The sequence below is a fragment of the Rhineura floridana genome, chromosome 12, assembly GCF_030035675.1.
Source record: "Rhineura floridana isolate rRhiFlo1 chromosome 12, rRhiFlo1.hap2, whole genome shotgun sequence".
NCBI classification, from domain to species: domain Eukaryota; kingdom Metazoa; phylum Chordata; class Lepidosauria; order Squamata; family Rhineuridae; genus Rhineura; species Rhineura floridana.
Genome location: NC_084491.1, coordinates 26,010,971 through 26,033,619, shown reverse-complemented (window position 1 = coordinate 26,033,619; position 22,649 = coordinate 26,010,971). Strand labels below are relative to the sequence as shown.

The following is a 22,649-nucleotide window of genomic DNA, read 5'->3' as shown; positions in this document are numbered from 1 at the left end:
GCTCCTGCAGGCAGCTCTCTCACGCATGGCTGGAATGGCGCGTCTTGCTAGGTGGCGCAGACACCTCTGCAGTAAACAGTACTTTGGGTGCCCTGGAAGCACTGTTTATTGCAGACGCATCTGCTCGAGTGTAGGGGAGGATGGCACACAGAGAGAGAGAGAGAGAGAGCAGGAACATAGTGGTAGCGGCTGCCCCTTGCCTGCCTGCTCGAGTGTACAGAGAGAAGTACTGTGCTCAAAGCTTTAGATAGCTATAGCAAGATGCTACACAATAGACGAAAAAAGGCGAGGCAGGCATCCCTGGATGCATTTTGAAAGAAGCCTTCAAGTGGTCTGTATGCAAGGTTTACCTGACCTGGTTGTTTCATTTCAGACATGCATATTGTTAGTTTTTTGAGGGGGAAGTGTGCTGAAATATGTTGACCTGCTCTTTTTTGTGTGTGGTGTAGGAACCTATCCCTATTCTTTCCATTTTATTCCTGCCTCTGGTACCAAAGTTTCTGTTAAAGATGTCATATCCAGGAACTAATGTACTTCGTTAACTGAGGTATTGCTGTAAGAGGAAAGGAAACTGTAGTAACAAGGGATGGGGGGAAATATCTATTTTGTTTGCATTTCAATGATAAACTACCTAGTTTGCACTTCTTGAAGCAATATGTGAACTGAAACTGAAACTTCCCTGAGTAGAGGTTAGTTGGATGCTGATTGTTGCTAGAATTGTAAGTGCCTGGGGAGATCGCTTGACAATGCTTAGAACTGAACCTGCAGCATCATAGCATTATATAGCTAGTATGTCAGAACATTGGTCTGTTTGGCCCAGTTTTGGCTACTCTGACTGGCAGTGGCTCTCCAGACTATCATAGGTAGAGAGGCTGTTCCCAGCCCTATGCTCTGAAATCCTTTTATAAATAGAGATGACACGAATTAAACCTGGGACCTTGTGCATGCAGTGTGCACTCTGTCACTGAGTTATGGCCATTTTGTGCTTGCAAACCATCACTGTCCTGTGGTGCCCCCATCAACAGTTTCTCCTTTGTGAAGTTCAATTTCTTAAAGGCGTCCTACATGCCTTAGTGCAGCCTTCCCCAACACATTGCCCTGCAGATATTGTTGGACTCCAATTCCCTTCAGAACCAACCAACATGGTCAATAGCCCAATTTGGAGTTGTAGTCCAAAACATCCAGAGGCCACCAGGATGGGATAGGCTGTCTGACTGTGTGCTGTTTGGTAGTAAAAATGGAGGAGAAATTCATTTCCGTTTCACATTTAAAGGCGAATCTTCCTAATTCACACTTACCAAAATAATATGAGAACCAAAACACAGCCATCCTTAGAAAGCCACATCTCCAAATTTTGCAGTACATTTCTCCAGCCAAGTAATGTATATGAAAATGCATATATTGGGGGGATGCATATATTTAGTGAAAATAACATACAAAAATTGTATTCAGGGAAATCACTTTGCAAAAATGTGTATATTAGGCAAAATTGCATAAAGAAGTGTATATTAGGAGAAAATCACACTAAAATGCTGATGAATTTTCACAAGGAGTTTGTTTTTAATTGCAAACTGAGATGGGAATGTGAAGACCTGAACTTAAGACTGGAAAAATGCCACCCTGGTCTCTTGCTGGGGGGAAGGGCAGGATATAAATCAAATAATAAATAATAAACTGACAGAAACTGAAATTGACCAATTCACCCATCCCTACTTGGTGGACATCATTACAGAAATGCCAAGTAAAAGTAATGAAATGTTGTTTATGGAGGTAGTTGTAGGAGAGCTTTAGCTCTGGACTAGCTGGAGGCAGCTCTACGTCACAGGGTTTCATAATGAATTGCCTGTCTTTCCTCAAAGAAAGACAGTTAAGTCCTGCAGCTGAATTCAAAGGAAGGGTTTCTTGGTACAATAAACCAATTTTGGCTACAGTTAGACTTACCCAGCTTTTGTACAACACCCGCCTAGCCAGTCTTCCCCAATCCACTACCCTTTAGACATTGTTGGACTCCCAACTTCCATCAGCCACAGCCACCAGGTCAGCCAATGATCAGGATGATGGAAGTTGTAGCCCAATAACATTGGAGGACAACAGGTTGGGGAAGGCTAGTCTGTGAACTATGCCCTTCATGTCAGGCACTAAAAAACTCATGGCCTGTAGCTCTCACTGCTCTGTGGCCTCCCTTCTCTTTTGCCACTCTCTGTCAATACACTGCATCCTTCCTCCCTGATTCTACTCTTTGCTATTACACAGCTGGCAAGGCTCTGCGCATTGGGGCTGCCCATTCTCCACCTTTTGGGCTTTCCCACTTTCAATCCTTCCACTCTTCTCCTACCATGGGCTCTCCTGATGTTCCTGGCCCCAGACCTCTCTTCTTTCCGGCAACCCCTCCAGCTACCCACATAGTGATAAGAACTTTGATGTTATAGCTCCATGCTCATAGTAGTCCTGCTGGTAGCAGAAAAGGCATTTTTTAAAGCTGGTAAGAACATAAGAAGAGCCTGCTGGATCAGGCCAGTGGCCTATCTAGTCCAGCACCCTGTTCTCACAGTGGCCAACGAGATGCCTCTGGGAAGCACAAAATCAGGGCCTGAGTGCAGGAGCACTCTCCCCTCCTGCAGTTTCCAGCAGCAGGTATTCAGAAGCATACTGCCTGCAACAATGTACACAGCCATCAGGGAGAGTAGTCGCAGTCTTATCCTCCCTTTCGTGTCTCTTCACTCCACATCCAACACTCAAAGGAGATGAGGCTAGTAACTATTAAACTTCTATCCCGTCCTTCCCCAAAGCAGCCCAGAGAGCAAGCAACAAAGTTACAAAACAATACACTTAATAATCAAATTAAATACATATTTAAAACATTTAAGAATATAAAGAACATCAAAAAAAATGAAGAAGATTTAAAAACTTTGAAAGACGCATACCTTTACAGCTTTCAAGGCTGCTGGGAACAGTCTCTTTCAGCTATAAAATGCCTAAATGAACAGGATTTTTAAAAATCCTCCTGAATGTTAATAACGAGGGAGACAAGACACCCGTCACCAGGGAGGGCATTCCACAAATGGGGAACCACCACTAGGAAGGCCCTATCACAGGTCAGCACCAACCGGGCAGCTCATATGGAAAATAAAATACAGCTGTTTGTGGGATGGACATCTTATTCATTCGCATTGACAGATTTCTGTGATGTCTTCAGAGGTGAAACACAGCAGAGACCTGCAATGGACAGTGTGTATTAAGTTCCTTTTTTCCAATCTATCTCTATCTGTCTCTAGGATATGCTGCAGAATTCTCCTAACTCAATGACTGCAGTATCCGGCAACCCCCAAGGGATCGTGGTGCCCGCATCAGCATTGCAACAGGGAAGCATCTCCATGACAACAGTCAACTCACAAGTTGTGTCAGGTGGGAGGCGTGGAGCGTACGTCTGACCATGTTAGTCGCGTCTTTTGCATGCTTGGTATTTTTAAACTCCCTTAGAGAACTAGATTTGAATTGTGCATAATCAAGAGGAAAACCTCTGAAAACTGGCTGTATTTATATATTTTTTAGCTCTTCCTGAACTCTCCATTCCACCATAATTCACCCACAAACCCACTCTGACATCTCTCGCACGTACATACAGATCTTTTACCACTCAACTGATTCAGCACGTATGCACTGTTCGGCTTTTCTGGTATTACTTTAAGGCTTTTTGTCCCCTTTCAAAACCACACTCTGTTGGTGGAACGGCCGTAGCTCAGTGGCAGAGCATCTGCTTTGCATGCAGAAGGTCCTGGGTTCAATCCCTGACATCTCCAGGTAGGTCCTGGAGAGACTGCTTGCCTGAAACCCTAAAGAGCTGCTGCCAGACAGTGTAGACGATACTGAGCTAGATGGACCAATGGTCTGTCTCAGTATAAGACAGCTCCCTACGTTCCAAGTAAAATTCCTGGTGTAACAAGCTCTCCCATGGTCACCTTTCACCAGTTATTTAGGATCCTAGCAAGTTTCTTAATTCAGTGTTATAAACAGAGCAGTGTTATAATGAGTGAAATGAGCAAACAAGTAGACTGAATATGTCTTCAGATTGCAAATCAGATCAGGCCTGGTGTCAGCACCTAGCATCCTTGGGAATCTGCCAGGGCCCCAGTATCTCAGCAGGCCCCACAGGTGCTGATGCCTGTAAGTGGTGGCTGGTGTCTCCATGTCAGCGTGGCAGTAGAATCTGCTCTGGGTTATAGTCTAAATGTTCGAGGAGCTGTCCAGGGTGCTGAAACCTATTCCCCAGAATAGGTTCCGCACCTTGGACAGCTCCTTGAAAGTTCAACCCGGGATGGATTCCACTGCCCTACTGACATGACAGCCACCAGTCACTCCTGTTCTTCCTGTTCACCCCACCCAGTCATGTGGCAATAAGAGACGCTATCTAAAATCTTCCAGAGTGCCCTAGAGCAACACTAAGGCACTTTGGGGAACTGAATGGCGGCTTCCCAATAACCTGCTGCTGCACCTAATAACATTTGGCAGGGTGGAACAGCGCTGCTTACCTGGCTTCCTAATGCTGGGGTCATTGCTGGTTACCAAGAGAGGGAGGGGTGAGGAGGTGGGAAGATTGGCAAGGGCAGGGGCAGTGGCAGGAGTGGTGGGTTGACTCTGCCACTGCACCTGCGCTACAGTGACCTCTCCCCTCCCTCTCTTGGTAACCTGCAGCAACTCCAGTATCGGTAAGCCAGGTAAGCAGGGCTTGCCTGCCCTGTCATCCTCTCTTGGCTGCACCAGATAAGCTCGTGGTGTGGTAGACACCAAGCAGCCCTGTGCTGAGGGCCCCTTCAAGCACAAAACTGGCCCTGTTTCGGGTTCAGTCAATGTGTGGGCTGGGATTGCACCTACTGGCTCCATTCCCTCCAGCATCCCTGTGTTAATCCCCTCCAATGAGACACAGCACAGGCCGCCCTGTCCAGACTCTGTTTGCATTCCCCTCTTCCCCTGTCCACACATTGACTTTACCTGAATTGTCATAGGGCTTGAAGCTGCGGGAAATGTATAGCCCCTGCATAGTCATGAGCAATTGTCATTCAGACAGCACTCTTTGTCGGAAAGATAACACTAAGATCTCACTTTCTAGTACTGCTATATTCCTTCCTGCACAAAAAAGATGGATGAGCATCAGTCTCTTTGCGACTGAGGCCACATGAGGGTTTTTCCCCACCACCACTTCTTGTTCACCTTTAGGTACTGTGAAGATTTATACATGCACACACAGTTTCTCCTTCCTGCTGAAATGTCACAGCATTTCTGTTACTGCAACAAATTCTTCTAGTCAGTTCCATCCCACCTAGCTCAGGGGTAGAACACATGCTTTGCATGCAGAAGGTCCCAGGTTAGGGTTGGGAGAGACCCCTGTCTGAAATCCTGGAGTGTAGACATTACTGGGCTAGATAGACCAATGGTCTGACAGCTTCCTACGTAGCAGAACATGGACTCTGGTGGTTTGCAAGGTCCCCATTATCCATCTAATAGTGCTGGAGCTTTCTTTCCCATTTCTACCAAAATGAAGGTGAAGACAGCTGAACCAGTTTAAACGTACTGCAAATTATTTGACTAATACCCATTCACCTCCCTAAAAATAAATGCCTCAGAATCCAGTGGATATATGTTCATATCACTTTCACCATTCAGACAGTGCAATCCTATGCATTTCTGCTCAGAAGTAAGTCCTACTGAGTTCAATGGAGTTCAGTAAGTGAGTGTAGAGGATTGCAGCCTGATAATGACATATCCGTCTTCATCTTTAGCAGGCTGGAGAACCTGTGGCCCCACTGATGTTGTTGGACTACAATTCCCATCGCCCCTGATCATTAGCCATGCTGGCTGGAGCTACTGATGGGAGTTGGAGCTCAATGTCACCTGGAGGGCCACAGTTTTCCTATTCCTGCCTTAGACCTGTATGTCTTCATCCTTAAACTGTTGACATCTTGTATTTTAAATATATACATTGTACTGTAATTTTTATTCAAAGAAATGCTATAAATAAACCAAACAAAATGAAGGCTTAGTTCCAAAGAAGAGCTAAGAGAAGAATAGCCAAAATGGAGCATTGTCATCAGTTAAGACAGATCTTCATAGAATGAAGCATATACAGAAAAGATCTTATCTGAAAGGATCTAGGCTGATTTGAGAAATGCTGTACGCAGCTGCAGCAGCAGCAGCAGCAGCTCTGCATTTATATACTGCCTTTCTGCCAAGGCATCCAAAGCAGTTTACTATTTTAAAATACTAAAGGCAAACAAATTTTATAAAACACAGAGCAGCAGCACTATTCACGTAAGAAATAGACATAAAACATCTCTCAGTCAATAAATGAATCTGACTGTGTTTGTCCATCAGATGCATGTATTTGTTTAGTCAATTCATCCATCAACGCTAAATCCTATATCCTCATGTACCGCTGAACAAGTGTATTGCTTTTCCATTTATAAGCAATTTCTAACAAAACAAACTGCTGCCCATTACATCTATCTTCACCCTCCAAATGCTGCCTTATGGGGGATTCTGACAGAAAGATCTTTTGGCTTTGAGGGGAGGGTGGTAGTGGAAATGATTCTGGCCACATCTGCACCATACATTTATCCCACTATAAACAGCCATGGCTTCCCCCAGAGCATCCTGGGAACTCTAGTTTGTTAAGGGGGCTGTGAGTTATTAGAAGATACCTATTCCCCTCACAGAGCTGCAGTTCCCAGAGTGGTTTAACCATCAATCACTCTTCCCAGTGAACTCTTGAGCATTATAGCTCTGTGCAGGGAATAGGGGTCCCTAACAATTCTCAGCATCCTTAAAAAACTACAGTTCCCAGGATTCTTTGGGGGAAGCCATGACTGTGTAAAGCGGTATGCTTTAAATGTATGGCGCAGATGTGACCTGTGATGTGTTTTTCTTCCACATGTCTCTCTAGAAATATACTTAGGTTAAATGCCAGAAATAGATTTAGCTTCAATATGCTAAATTCACGTGCTGCTCCCAGTCTGTAAGACCGTTGGGCAGCACGTGGCGTCTTTCAGGGAAAGATTACTGTGTAGATACCACCCAGTCCAGGTTTCCCTCACTGAACTTTCAATGCAAATACATGAGGCTGGTTGAAACATTTCTTGTTTGTTTATTCTGCCGATAGATTTCAGCTGTCTTCCTAAAACTCTGCTGTGAAATCCTGTCTCTTTGCCAGGTGGAGCCCTTTACCAGCCTGTAACTATGGTAACGTCTCAGGGCCAGGTGGTAACTCAAGCAATCCCTCAGGGGGCCATTCAGATCCAGAATACGCAGGTAAGACAAACCGTGTTAAGAGGCTAGGGGACCAAAAGCGGGGGGGGGGGGAGGAAAAATTACCAAGGCACTTGTTCATTTTGAAGCGTTCAAAATGGAAAGAAGTCTTAAATGTCTAACAGGCTTTGCTGGTCTGAATCTATCCTGTCACAGGGGAGAATGTGGCATAAGATCCTTTAGTAGTAATTATTTATTATTTCTTGAAACTATAGCCTGAAGGAGCCCAGGGTGGCAGACACATCAATGAGGAATCATTTTTAAAAAGCTAAAAACAGTTAAAAACATTATCTCACCCCGTACTTGCAGGGTTGCCAGAAACAGCATCTTTCGGCCATCAAATGCCTAGGTAAATAGGAATGTTTTTTAATTTCTCATGAAGGTCATTAATGAGACAGAAGGCATACCTCCCTAGGGAAGGCATTGCAGAAACAGGAAACCACTACTGAAAAGGCCCTGTCAATGCCACGTGTCAGCGCCAACCAGGCAGCCCCCACTGGGGCCAATTAAGGGACCGATTCCAAAAGAAGGGTGTTTCTCCTTAGAGGATCCCCTTTTGAGGAATATATGTCAAAAAATGCTGTTTTGAAACGCAAAGATGTACGTGGGTATCTGACCAGATCCTGACCTGCTTAGCTTCAACAAGGTGGTGGCCTCACATGCCTTCAAACCATAATTGGAACTGCCCATTATGGAAGGGGAGCAAACAGAGATCTGTATAAAGGAGATCTAATTGTAGTAGCAAATAGCATTCCCAGTTAGTTTCCCCATCTGAGTTGTGCAGGCAGAAAATCCTTCCCTACTTCTTAAAATGTGTCCCAGTTATTCTATCCCTGCTCTGTTTTGTGTTAATGAGAAACACATTACACACACACACATTGATGTACTGATATTTTCTACTGAGTCAGCACTGGTGGGACCACAATTGCACCCAAACTGTCTCAGAGCTCCTTTAAAATCTCTCTGGCCCTCTCCCGACATTAGATCATTTCTTTCTCTCTTTTTTAAAAAAAGCTTAATAAAACTCTTAGAAAAGACATTGGCAGGGCTGTCATATCCCCAATTCCTCATCTTTCTCTCAGCTCAAGGATGAGGAGGGAAAAACAAAACCTGAATCTCAATTCTATTTAATGTGTAAAAGCTGTTGCTAGCTCAGATCTTAGAGTGAAATTGATCAGATCTGTTGAATACAAGTATGCTGGGAATATTGTGGCACTGGTGGAGCCCTGGACAAGCACTCCTAATGTTATTTCTGTATTGCCTGGGTAATTTATTCAGCCCAGACCTTGCAATACATCCCAAGCGGCACCTGGGGGAATCATTTATACCTGACACAGGGCTGCCATCCTGATGTTTAATTCATGCAGGAGAAATGTTTTTATGAAGAACCTTTTAAAAAGTGTGTGTGTGTGTGTGTGTTTAACTTGATGCTGAGATTCCAGTTTCCTGCAACCTCATTAAAACATCTCTCTTCCTGCTTTCCAATATCTTGTGCCTCCTTTTCTTTTTATCATTTTTTTAAAATGTTTCTCTGCTGTCCTACGAACTGCACATTTCAATACTGATTCATAGATTGAAGGGTATTTTAAGGCTATTTGCTGGGAAGTGACTTACACTTAAATCAAAGGGATGATTTCAATCAAACTTGTTTACAACATTGTTTACGCAACAAGCAACCAGCTTGTTCTCAGCTGCATGTGTAGCCAGGATTGCATTGTGCGAACTGGAGTTGCAGCGCTGCACTGATGGGGGTGGTCAGTTGTTAACAAGGTATGATCACCCCACCCCACAAATAAAAACTTTTGACAGTTGCTTGCTAAAAGAGATAGGGAAGGGGAAGCAGCCTTTGGCCAGAGGAATTAGGGCAATCCATACTATTATATGGCAAGAGCACATAATCTGCAAGCATGCTGAAGGCTACAGCATTCCCTAATTAGTATTAGTAGGGGAGAGTGCTGTTGCAGTCAGGTCCTGCTTGTGGACATAGGCATCTGGTTGGCCACAGTGAGAACAGGATGCTAGACTAGATGGGCCACTGTTCTGATCCTGCAGGATCTTCTTATGTTCAATTCGTGTTCTTATGAAGAGGAAGGACTAGGTAGCAGCAGAGGCAGGGTGCAGACATCACCTTTCAGGAACAAAGGAAGCTGCCTTAAAGTAAGCCACATTCACACTGTACATTTATTCCACTGTTATTCCACCTTAAGCAGTCATGGCTTCCCCCAAAGAATCCTGAGAAGTGTAGTTTGTGAAGGGTGCTGAGAGTTGTTAGGAAACTTCTGTTCTCTTCACAGAACCACAGTTCCCAGAATGGTTCAACAGTCAGCCCCTCTTCCGAGAGAGCTCTGGGAATTGTAGCCCTGGGAGGGGAATAGGACGTCTCCTAACAACTCTCAGCACCCTTCACAAACTTCCCTTCCCAAAATCCTCTGGGGGAAGCCATGGCTGTTTAGAGTGGAATACTAGTGGAAGAAATGCATGGTGTGGATGTGGTCTGAGTCAGACCATTGGTACTTCTAGCTCAGTGTTTGTCTATACTGACTGGCAGTGGCTCAGAAGGGTTTCAAACCAAAGTCTTTCCCAGACTTACCTAGAGAAGCCGGGAACTGAACCTGAGACCTGTTGCAGGCAAAACGGCAGCTTTGCTGCTGAGCTACGGCCAATCTCTGAAAGCAAATTCAAGTCATGTCCAGCTTGCTTCGAAGGAGGATATGGGGTCAGACCTTTTGAACAGGGGGAGTCCTCATTTTGAATCTCCCCTGCCCCTGTCAAAATCTTGAGCCAGAACCTTAGTGGTTTAATGACAAGTATAGAGTTATAATTTAATTATGATAAGCACAGAGGCACTGTCTCCTTTATGATTGTCTCCTTTCAGAGCTTAGAAGATTACTTTTAAAAAGTAATAAATTACAGTTACAATTACATGGCCCAGAAAAGAAGTAACTATCGTTACAATTACAATTGCTCTGAAAGTAACTGATTACTTTTTCTCAAAAGTAATCACTACAATTACATTTCAGTTACTTTAAAAAAAAACACCCACAAGGTGCTGGCCTTGGTTGCTGCACATCTAAGTAGCCTAAAACAACATTAAAAATAAACACACACATACAGAGGTAGTAGAATAATTCTTTTTATCCATAAGATAGCAATGATGATCCCTCAGCTGGTAAGGGAGGTGGAGAGGGAGGCAGAGGCCACTACTCAGATCTTTGCACATCAAACCAAGTGCACCCCCCCTCAGCCAGCAAGCATAATCTCTCTCACTTAACCACCTCCCAGACCCTGCCCTGCCACCAACTAAGGGACATTCACCCAAGCAAACATTTTCCCCTGAGATGCAAAAAAGTTAAAATACTGCAAATGCAGCACAGTAGCCAGAGAGGGTGGTGGAGGCCACTTTGTGTGCCAAGTGCACACACAGTATTCTCTCTCTCTCACACACACACACACATTGTCATCTTTCATCTCCACAGTCCTTTATCTCCATTCTGCTGCTGCCTCCTCCTCTTCCTTTATCCATGTCCTTGCCCTCTGGCTCCTTTTCCCCTCCACTCCATTCTTCACCACCACCATCCATTTTTTAAACAATTGTTTTCTCCACTCCACCCCGTCTCACTCTCCATCTCCTCCCTTATCACCTCCTACCCACCCACAGAGCATGAGGGAAGAGCGATGCTGCGCAGAAGCCCAGTTTGAGGCACATGATTTTCATCCACAAATCAGAGGAGCAGAAGACTTGCCCTGCTTTCCCGCCCCCCAAGTAATGCCCCAAAGTAATGCTGGAAACATTACAATTACTCCACAAAAGCAATAAATTTACTCATAGTTCTATTACAATCAAAATGTAAAGGAATTACCCACTCATTCCTCAAAGAAGCAATGAATTACAAGTAATTTGTTACTTGTAACTAATTACTTCCAAGCTCTGTCTCCTTTATGATTCCAACTCTGTGCCCTGGCCCTGAAAGCGCATCTGGAGACAAGCCTTCCTGAGCTTTACTCAAATTAAGGCTCACTTTTCCTGCCATGTATCACTTTTCCACAACCTTTTCAGTATGAACTTGATGCAAAAATGCTTTCCGAGTATAAAGTCACTGCCCATCCACACTATGCAGATAAAAATATATGACAAAATCACACCAAGTGGGTGTGCTGTTGGAAGATGGCTCTTGCACTCAGGTTCCTGCTTGTAGGCTTCCATACGCATCTGGTTGGCCACTGCGAGAATAAGATCTTGGACTAGGTGGGCCGGTGTCCTGATCCAGCAGAGATTTTCTTATGTTCATTTTCCAGTCTTGCATCTTCATTAACAAGTAGATTGTTTTTTCTCTAACTTAGACGCAAGAGAAAAGGTTACTGGTTTCTCTCTCTTTCAGTTTCTAAGTGTACATCGCCACTTTCCTCTCTGAATAGAACAACACTTTCTAGCCTCATAGAGCCACCGTGAAATTGGACCGACATCGTGAACTGTGTCACCATGGCAACCCAGGCTCCTCTTCTTCTTTTTTTACCTGCATTGTTGCTTAAGCTTTCCTTTCTCTTTCCCTGCCCTGTAGGTTAACCTGGACCTGACCTCTCTTCTTGACAGCGAAGATAAAAAGTCAAAGAATAAACGGGGAGTCCTGCCGAAGCACGCTACGAATATCATGCGCTCCTGGCTCTTCCAGCATCTTATGGTGAGAGAAGTCAACAAGTGTGTCTGAGAGATTAACCCCTTGGGGTTGTTTTCCATTAAGGAGAACCCAGTCTGAAGGGTGCTGCTGCCTGGGTTGTCATGAAGTTGCTTGTTTATCTGGGATAAGCAGAAACATACGAAGAGAAAAGGGGCACAGGAAGCCATTTGTACAGTGCTCTTCCCTTGTGGATTAGAGGCAGCCCATTCCGAAGGATCTGTTGTAGCTGTACAGTAGCACAAGTCGTGACTTGCACGCTGCAGCTTAAACATGCCCGTATTCCGGCACGCATGCCCATATTCTGGCACGCAGGGTGAGGCTGGCCTGCTCACACTAAGCTGCACCAAAGAATGACAGACTCTCAGGCTGCCTAAAAACGAACACCGCTGTTCCCTGTTCTAGGATGTGCCAAATGTTTACCTGTATCATTTTTCAAAAATATAGTTTTCAGGGGGACTAAAATGTTTTCTGGAAATTCCTTAATGGCCCCTTTTTTCAAGCCCATCCGCTGCTGTTACTTACACCTGTTTGTTGCTGTTTGTTTCTCTTCTCCCTGCTTCAGTGCCATTTTATTTATCTGTTTGCAGACTTAACCCAACCAATCAGGGTCAGGGATCACATAATGTCACAGCCCTACACAGCCAATCAGATTGGAGATGCTGGGGTTTAAAGCCTGGGACCTTTTACATGTAAAGCATGTTCTACCACTGAGCAATGGCCTGTTCCCGTTGCACCTCTTATGTTCAAATGTTGAAAACATCACGCAGCTGACCAGTGTGGCACTTTGGCACAAAGCCTACATGGGCATTGTTTAAACATCTCACTCCTGTGCATCTCAGCCCGTTCAACATAAGAAGGTCCCTGATGGATCAGGCCAAAGGCTTTTAGTCCAGCAGTCACTGTGGCCAACCAGATTCTTATAGGAAGCCTGCAAGCAAGATTCAGTGCAACCTGTCTGTCTCAGTTGTTTCTGGGAGTACCAGAGATAACACAGTCCCAAATAGTGCATCTTTAGCTGATCCAAAAGTTAGGAAGAAGAGGGAAGGAACCTCTTTTCTCACTGGCACCAATTTTGTCTATGTCAATAACACATGTAGTATTTTTATTATTATTATTATTACATTTGCATCTCACTTCTCCCCCAAGGAGCTCAGGGTGGCTTACATTGTTCTCTTCCCTCTCCATTTTATCCTCACAACAAGACTAATAAGGTTAAGCTGAGAGACAGTGACTGGCCCAAGGTCACTCAGCAAGTTTCGTGGCTGAATGGGGATTTGAACCCTAGTCTCCCAGGTCCTAGTCCGACACTCTAACCACTACACCACACTGTCTCTCACACTGAAGTATGTCCAGATTCTACCATAAATGCTAGTTTCTATAGAGAGAGAGCTCATACTAGGCTTTCCTTTTGCCAAAATTCTTGGATAGAGGGCAATTGAGCAATATTTGGAAGCAATACACACTCTCATGTTTAGGACTATAACTGCCACCTGGTGCCCAAGAAAGGAAATCTCTTCTGATTTTCCAGACAACTAGTGTCCATCATACATGCATATGTGAGTCTACAGTCCCATAACGCTTCTTTGACCAGTTCAGGCTTCTTCATCCGGATGTGTTATTCATGCATCCTTACTTGTGAATCAGCCTTCCTTCTGTTCATACTCCAGTACTGTAAAGAACTGAAGATGGATCTTTGCACATTTCCTCATTTTAGTCATTTGCATGTTTCAACAGAACTCCCCCTCCCATAAGAACTCAAAACATGAAGACACTTTTCCTGGATTCTACACCAGAAAGCTGGATTCTAAGCTATAAAATGATTCACTCGCTTCTGTTCAAGTTTCTAAACCTGAGATGTTACCTTTTCCACATCATGTAAACAAATACATCACAAAATCAAATGGTTGTCCTCAGTGTGTTAATCACTGAGTGGCAATGGAATCAGATGGCACTTATGCAAACCATGTCTGTAAAAACACCTTCAACTCTTTGACCCTAAAGAGCTTCAGGCCCAGTTTTTAAATTCACCTTCACTGTGGGGAGATCCACTCCATACACATCAAGCAGCTCCAACGCACATTTAAAACACACGACTTCCCCCCAAGAATTGTGGGATCCACAGTCCCTGGGATTCTTTGGGGGAATTTGTATGCTTTAAATGTATATTGGCTGTGCTTTAAATGTATCGTATGGCTCCACCATGTGTTAAACTGAGGGGATACATGTGTCTTTGGGGAAAACTTGGTAACTCAGGTTGAAGCTCTGAGCTTGAAAGTATATAGAAAGAAAGCTGAGCTGAATATGACATTTCGACTTTATAGAATTTACTCCCAGATAGCTTTTTAGAAAAGGATACACCTATTATTTCATTTATTTAATTGGCTATTTTTATATTTTATTTGTTTTACTTACATATATCCTGGCATTCAACTGAGGAGCTCAAGGCAGAATACACAGTTTCCCCCCTTCTGTTTTATTCTCACAACAACCCTGTGAGGTAGGTGAGGCTGAGAGGTATAACTGGTCCCAGTTCACTCAGTAACCTTTGTGGCCTAGCAAGCAGTTCTTTCCAGCCCTGGTGCAATGCTCATAAGGCAATGCTGGATCTAGGTCATGGATGAGGAACTCCATATGTTGCTGGATTTCCAGTACCTAGTATTCCTGACAATTGGCCATTCTGGCTGGGGCTGATGGGAGCTGGATGCCAACAGGATCTGGAGTGGCCTAGGTTCCCCAGCCCTGCTTTTGATGAAAGGAACATGGACAGGTGCAGAGGCGTAATCGTCTAGGGTCTCGGGGAGTCGAAGACTTTGAGAGCTGGATCTGTATGTCAACAGCATTCTATGAGCCAATCAGCATGAAAAGGGAGTGTAACACACTGAGAATCACTGAGAAGAGTCTTCTAACACGCTTCCTTGCCCTTTCCTGCTGATTGGAGCCAATCAGAGTGAAAGGAGGTGAGTCATCCTCTGAGAAGACTCTTCTCAGTAGCTAACACATTCCCCTTTCAGGCTGATTGGCCCATAGGGGCATCTGCTATTCTAGAAGAAGGTGCACACAGGAAGGACTGAGTAGTGTGGAGCTGACGACGGAGACCAAGCATGCCAGTGACGGTGTGTGGCTGCGAGGGGGTGTGATATGACTATCATGAAGGGAATTTGCCACTACGTTACCAGACAGGTGAGAACATTGTCCTGCTTATCAGCTTCCAAAAGGCATCTGCCTGACAACAGCTGGGAACAGACCACTGGAGTGGATGGACCTCTGATCTCATCCAGCAGGGCAAATTCTTTTTATTAATATTATTTGTGTTTTGAGATGGTTCCTAGCAGAGAAGCAGCGAAAGCCTTTGCATGGGTCTTGGGAGCCTGTATGATGATGCAAGACTGGAAAATTCAACAGAGAAAATGATCTTGCATTAAATACAGGAGGTGGGCTATATGATTTTATGTGATACATCTCCTTCTCTGCGACTCATTTGTTTCAGACCTTTTTTGTTTTGTATTGTTTTTGGTAAATGTGCTGCAGCCTGTAAGCCACTGCCTTGGGGAGCGCTTTTTTCCTTTTTTTTTTCATCTTTAGTTCACAACAGTTGGCTCCAACTGCAAAAGAATTAAAAGACATTTGGCAGATTTTCCAGAGCACTATTTTACACAGCAATTAATACAGATTTATGCAATTAGCAGTGTTAGAAAGAGACTCTGGGGCATTCCAGGCTTCTTGTCCCAATTATCCCTGAAGCTTGGGGGGTGGGGGTTGTCATTATGATGCAGTTTTTAATCTAAATGTTTTTTCATGTTCAGTTTTTGGGAGTGGGCGTGTGTGGGTGTTCATTCAACAATCAATTCAATGGTCTTCTTTTCAGGGCATGGTAGCAACTAAATCTCATGTCTGTAATCCAGGAGAGGGCAGAAGACAGCTCTATTGGCAGATCCCCTGGGTGATTTGCAGTAGATCAGCAAGAGTGTCTGACTCCCCATTGTTTTACAAGAGCAACAACAAAATGACTCTGCACCACTGAAACAGAGACAAAGCTTAGGGGTAAACAGAAATGGATTTTGTCTGTGGAGGGACTGTGAACTCAGTTCATTCTGGTACTTCAAACAAATCATTCCAAGTGTGCATCTTTTACACCTGACTCTAGGTAGGGATCTCAGTGTTCTAGTAAAACGCCACGTGGTTCCCGCACACCTGAAGTCTGCCCTCCCTTGCTGCAGTCTTCCTGTTTTGCTAGAAAGATGGCCCAAAGGGACATTGAAAGAAAATGCTTCACATGGTAATATGTGACTAAAATCCCACAAGTGCCAAAGCATTCCATGAAAGCCATACAGCATTATTTTCATACTTAAGTCAGTGGAGACTGGTGTCTCCGAAGTCATCGTGAATCCGCTCTGGGTTTTAGTCTGAACTTTTAAGGAGCTGTCCACAGTGCTGAAATCTAATCCCCCCAAAAAATAGGTTCAGCACCTTAGACAGCTCCTTGAAAGTTCAGGCTGAAACCCGGAGCGGATTCACTGCCCCGCTGACATCACAGCCACCAGTCCCCCTGGCCTACGTGGTAGTGTTCTTACCGTATTGACCATTGTGGGTTATATAATTTGAATAGAATCATTTTTGTGCAAGAGTGCCCAATGAATGCATGGAAGAGGAGTGGAACTGTGCCTTCTGTTCCCAGCACCAACCTCATGAGTCTCTCATACCTGTACATGCCATCTAGGATGTGGCCTGCAAAATGCACATATGCTTCATGCATGGAGCTTGGGAGTGGGGACAGCGAGAGAGTGGCCATTTACACATTGCCCCAAAAGGAAAGGACACAAATGGGGTACACATTGAGATAAAATTTGCCTAGGGTAATTTGTACAGATGGATGCAAATTTAGAAATAATTACTATGATTTAAATAGAAATAGAATGCATCTCATTATAATTCATTGTGAAGATTGTCACACGGTAACCTGTGTGGCTGCTCAGTCTGCTGTATAGGTGCTCATGGGCAGTTTCAAGGTCCCTCTTCCTCTCCCTTCTTAGGGTTCTTCATCTTTAAGCCAGACTTCCACCAGACACACCTTCAAACAGAGCACACCTTTAAAAGAGGACCTCTGTAAAAGCAAGCAGGGCTGGCCTTCCTCGGAGGAGGCTTTCTCTTCTTCGCTCTGTAGTGCCGCATTTCACTCCTTCAGGCTGCAGGGAGGACACTCGCAATAAATCTTTCTGTTTTCAAAGCACCTTGCCCATTCATTCATTAAACTGCATAGCAGGTAAATAAGTGGGTTGTCATTCCAGTTTTCATTGAGTCGGGGGGGGGGAAGCTCTGAGTTGCCCAAGGTCAAACTTTGAACAATTGAGAGATCCCAGCTGGATCTTTGAAGCAGAGGTGGGGGGAAGCCATGGATATTTTAGCTCAAGGTAACTAAAAGTAGGCCAGCATTTGACAGCAATGCAAGACACTTCCCCCACCCCCTTACGTATTTGTTACAATATCTTTCCATTTTGCTTTTTAGGGCAAACCCTCACAAGACAACTTTCAGGTTTTTAAAAAAGCAGTTCACAAATAGCATAAAAGCAGCACATTAATAATGTACTGGGGGCCACCCAAATAAATAAATAAATAGCTTGGCAGGGTTTTTTTCAAGAAGGTCCCCTGAGTCCATGTAAAGGAAGGATCAAGCAAGAGGCTCTCAGTGGAAGGAATCCCACAGTGGTGGGGCCCTCACTGAAAAGGCCCTCTTCCTTCTACCCTCCAATCTAATTGACCTTACTGGGCCTCTGAGGCCAGTCTTAGAACCCAGGCAGGTTAAATGCCCATCTTACAATATCCTGTAGAGTAGGACCACAAGTAAGAATTTCCCCAGATGATCTAAGTGATTTTACTGGTCTATATAATGGAGCAGGCTGTCTTTCAAGTAACCTGGTCCCAAGTGGTTTTTTTAAATTATCTATCATCTATCTAGATTTATTATAATTAATAACAGTGTAACCAGTATAAGATCTATATAAGGTGAACGGATCATCCTACTAGCATCCTAGCTGCTGCATTTTGCACCAGTTGAACTTCTGTACTATATTTAAGGGCAGCCCCATGTAGAGAGCATTACAGTAATCTAATCTGGATGTAACCAGTGCTTGAGTAACTGAGGCCAAGCCTGTTTTCTCCAGATAAGGTCACGGCTGGTGAACCAGCTGAGCTGATAAAAGGCACTGATGCCAAGTAAAGTTTAATTTCTCTTGATTTTTTCATTTTACACATTTACAGTATATCCTGCTTATAAAATGACTCCAAAGTAGCGAACACCAAAAAGTGTTTACAATAAAATAAAATGTAAAAATGCACCATAGAAGCAAATGGGGGAAAAAATTGCACAGCCACAAAAGAATCCCACTTTGAGCAACTCTCATATTACCCATAACTAAGGAGCAATCAACAAATTCCCATAGCTTGTTTATTTAGAAAACTTTTTCTGTCTTCTGTTCTGGCCTTGTGGTAGTTCTTAAATTCCTTGATTCTCAGCTTCTATTCCCTGAATTTAGTTTACTACGACAGTAGTTCAAAGTAATTCTGCAATGGCTTAAAATGCCTGATGAGCACTTTTTTTTCCTGCTTAGATAGAAATAACCCATCAGGAAAGCATCTTGGGAAAGAAAATCACTCCAATATCACCTTCTATAGATTTAACTTAGAAGTTGTAGCTCCTCATGAGGGCTTTAAATCAAGAGCAGCACTTTTTATTAAATGAGAGCCCCTTTATAAGACTGCGTTTCAGGAGTTGCTTACTAACTGAAGACCGCATCTGAGCAAAGAAAGGCAGCATCTAAGGCAGTAGTTCTTAATCTTTTGGGTCATGGAACCCTTTGAGAATCTGATGAAAGTTAGGGACCTCCCCTAAATAAATAGATATATAAATAAATAACATGTATTTATTTATATCAACTTTGCAGTTCTGTGCAGATTTTTAAGGATTTCCCCTATAAAACCTGCATGGAAACCAGACGGGACGGATTTAGCCCAATCCCCACATAGAACTGGGTCCATCCATCACTACTCTCCACTGGACACTGGCTTAGACTTTGTAGCAACAAGTACCACTGACTTGACTTTTTGAACTAGAGTACATAGACACCATTTGAAAAGTGCTGTGTTGTGGGGGGTAGGCACATCATGGTTAAATCCTTCTCCTCCTCCTCCTCGTTTTATTTGTATGCCGCCTTTCCACATAGAGATTGTGCCCAAAGCAGCTTACGTCAAAGTGAACAACAAAAGATAGTAAAACCATAAGATAACAGCAAACATAGCAGCAAGCAAACAAAATCAACAACTTTTCAATGCTATAAATATAACACTACATCTCCTGGCAGGCAATAGCAAAAATAAAAAGGGAATTTGACAGTTTCACTTGGCTCCTAGAAACCCCCTAGAAACCCCCTAGAAACTCCACTTCTGCAGCACCTTCTGCAGTGAGTGGTGGGGAAGCTGAAAACACCCCTCCCATGATCTTAAGAGTAAATCATTTGAACATTAGGCAGGCGCCATCTCTGCTATCTTTTCGGCGCCTTTTGAAGCTTTCCTCTTTCAAGAAGCCTTTTTAAGTTGAGACCTATCCCAGTCTGCATCTGTGTCAGAATTGTATATATGTTTTTAATAAGGTTTTTAAACCTTTTTAAGGTTGCTTTTTTAATTGTTTTTAACACTGTTTTGCATTAATGTATTTTAAGATCTGTTTTTACGAAGTTTTAACGTTTTTCGGTGCTTTGTTTGCCGCCCTGGGCTCCTGCTGGGAGGAAGGGCGGGATACAAAATAAATAAATAAATAAATCATAGGAACATAAATGGCAACTCCCAAAGGTATGGGCAAGAGCCATTTTAAATGTACCACATCTGCATAGCATTTTTTTTAAATGATGGTGACCGACTAAGTGAGGGTGGGAGGTGGGAATAGTAGTGATGGTGTCAGTGACGTAATGAGGGTTAGAGAGCCCTGGCAAGGTTGCTTTATGAAATAATGCCTGGCGCATTTCATTAAAGACCTTCTTCAGAGGCACTGAAAGAAGTCATTGTCACAGACACTGCAATCTTTTGGTGTTAGCAAAACTGTTCTTATCTACTCAGGTATTTTAACTTGTAATGTTTGTTGCTTAAAGGATTTTTATCTGTTGTTTTATTATCGCATTTGACTCACGGTAAAATTGATTGTACTGTGCCCTGAAATCCTAAAGGATAGCTGACACATAAATGTTGTAAATCAATAACATTCCTACTCAGCTGTTAAGTTCACTGGCTGACTTGAGACCAGATACTATTCTGTTAGCCTAGTCTACTTCACAGGGGTGCTGAGAGGGCTAAAATAGGAGTGGAGTACCATGTATTTTCTTCGGAGGAAGGGTAGGATAAAAAAATAATGATATCAGCAAAGCATTCAAATCAGACCTGAGGACCAGCTCACTGAATAGGCTGGCAGGCAAGTAGATGGCTCAGCTTTTGCACAGGGGATTAATTGGACTTAAAAGGGCACAGTACCTTCCATCTAGGCACAGGCAAAAAATTGGATTCAGTTTGCATTTCAAGCTGATTCTATTAAGTTTGCACTTTCCAAAACAATATGAGACCCAAAACACAGCTGTCCTTCGACATTTGCACCTATTCAAATTGTGCAATGCCATTTGCCAACCAATGTCTACAAAAATGCATATATTGCGGGAAATGTGCATAGAAAATGAAAATATGAGTGAAAATTAAACAGAATGCATTATATGAAGATAAATAGCTTGCAAAAATGTGTACATTAGTCCAAACTGTGTTTAGTAGGACAAATTTGCACTAAAATATTGGAGAATTTTCATGAGGATTTTATGTATGTAAAAAAATTGCAAATTGCTAAGAAATGTGGAGAACTGAATTTAAGACTGGAAAAATGAGAAACGGACAGAACTTTCCATCCCTACTTCCATCCATCAAATTCTATGATTCTGAAAAATGCAGAGAGACAAGAGGAGCCTCGTCTTTAAAAAACAAACTCTGAATTAACAATACTGATTTTTAAGGGCATATGGAATATGGACCACCAGGGCTGCTAGATCTGCTTTGACTTCTAAATCCATCCCATTGATGGGAGCGTTTAAAGGAAAACCAAAAGTCTTTTGTGATTCAGAAGTGTTTGTGGTGATAAGCTGTAAGTCACCATTCTGTTTGTCTTGTAGCAAGGTCAGCATCGATGGCCCATCTTCTGCCTCCAAGATAACTCGTTGCTGCCCTCTGCTGTCTAAACAGCAGAACACACCTGCTTATTCAAAATCATTTGAAATTGTGCAGGGGAGGAAAGGTCTGTTATCCCTCCTCCCCAGTAATAGTGCTTGACATTCATAGGTAGGGATGGGGGGGAAATTCGATTCACTTTGCATTTAAAGGTGAATCTTCCTAAGTCACACTTTCTGAAACAATATGAGAACAAAAACACAGCCGTCCCTAAAAAGCCACACTCCCTCTAATTTTGCAAAGCAGTTCTCCAGGCAAGTAATATGTACAAAAATGCATATACTGGGTTCAAGTGTGCATAAAAATGCATATATTAGTGAAAATAATATACAAAAGTGCATTATACTGAAACAAATGTGTACATTATTAGGCAAAGCTGCATACAAAAATGTGTATACTAGGGGAAATTGCACTACAATGTTGGTGAATTTTCATGAGGATTTTGACATTTCATGAGGATGTGGAAATATGGAGAAGTGAACTGAAGACTGGAAAAATGGGAAACTGAGAAAACCTGAAATTAACGGATTTGCCAATCCCTGTTTACCTACATAGAATTTCTGGAGCATTGAAACTATTTCACATGCATTCACTCATGAGAACATAAGAAGATCCCCGCTGGATGAGACCAATGGCCCATCTAGTCCAGCGTCCTGTTCTCACAATGGCCAACCAGATGGCTATAGGAAGCCATCAAGCAGGGCATAAGCACAAGAGCTCTCTCCAATCGGTATTCAGAAGCATGTCGCCTCTGATACTGGAGGTAATACACAGCCATTGTGACTAGTAGACGTTTATCTTCCATGTATAATCCTTAACCTCTCGATAATCCTTTCAAAACAACCCTCTAAGATAGCTCAGTGATATTAATTCCACATATTGCAGATGTGGGCCTGAAGCTCAGAGATAAGCGTTGCTCAAACATTATCTTGAATGCATGTAGAGAGAAGCAGTGGGGATGGGCCAGCTGGCCCACCCCCTGTCCATGTGCAGCAAATGTCTGAAAGGGCCTGTGCATATACAAACAGTAGGCATATGAAGCTGCCTTATACTGAGCCAGACCATTGTTCCATCTCACTCAGTATTGTCCACACTGACTGGCAGCAGCTTTCCAGGTTTTCAGACAAAGGATATTCCCAACAATACCTGGAGATGCCAAAGATTGAACTGGGGCCTTTGGCATGCAAGGCAGATCCTCTACCACTTAGCTACTGTCCTACACCAAAGGCAGGGTTGCAGAGCCTGTGATAAACAGGGTCCTCATTCAGCTCTTTCAGAAATTAATGCCAATGGTGGCTCCAATAAGCACAAGTGAACACAATCTAGCTCCCCCATCTAAGCATGTTCAGAGGAACAGTGCTGTAATGAAGAGGTAGCCAACATGGTGTTCAGCAAATGTTGTTGGACTACAGCTCCCATCACCCC

General features: G+C 43.4%; 1 protein-coding gene across 9 annotated transcripts in view; it reads left to right on the top strand.

Annotated features, from left to right (window-relative positions):
* The window catches only part of PKNOX2 (PBX/knotted 1 homeobox 2), a 467,254-nt gene that overhangs the window by 429,915 nt on the left and 14,690 nt on the right, over positions 1-22,649 (top strand). For all 9 annotated transcript variants that reach the window (XM_061592847.1, XM_061592840.1, XM_061592843.1 and 6 more), the window contains 3 exons: positions 3,276-3,405; positions 7,205-7,302; positions 11,859-11,978. In XM_061592847.1, coding sequence (XP_061448831.1) covers positions 3,276-3,405; positions 7,205-7,302; positions 11,859-11,978 — 348 coding nt within the window. The remainder of the gene's footprint in view (positions 1-3,275; positions 3,406-7,204; positions 7,303-11,858; positions 11,979-22,649) is intronic.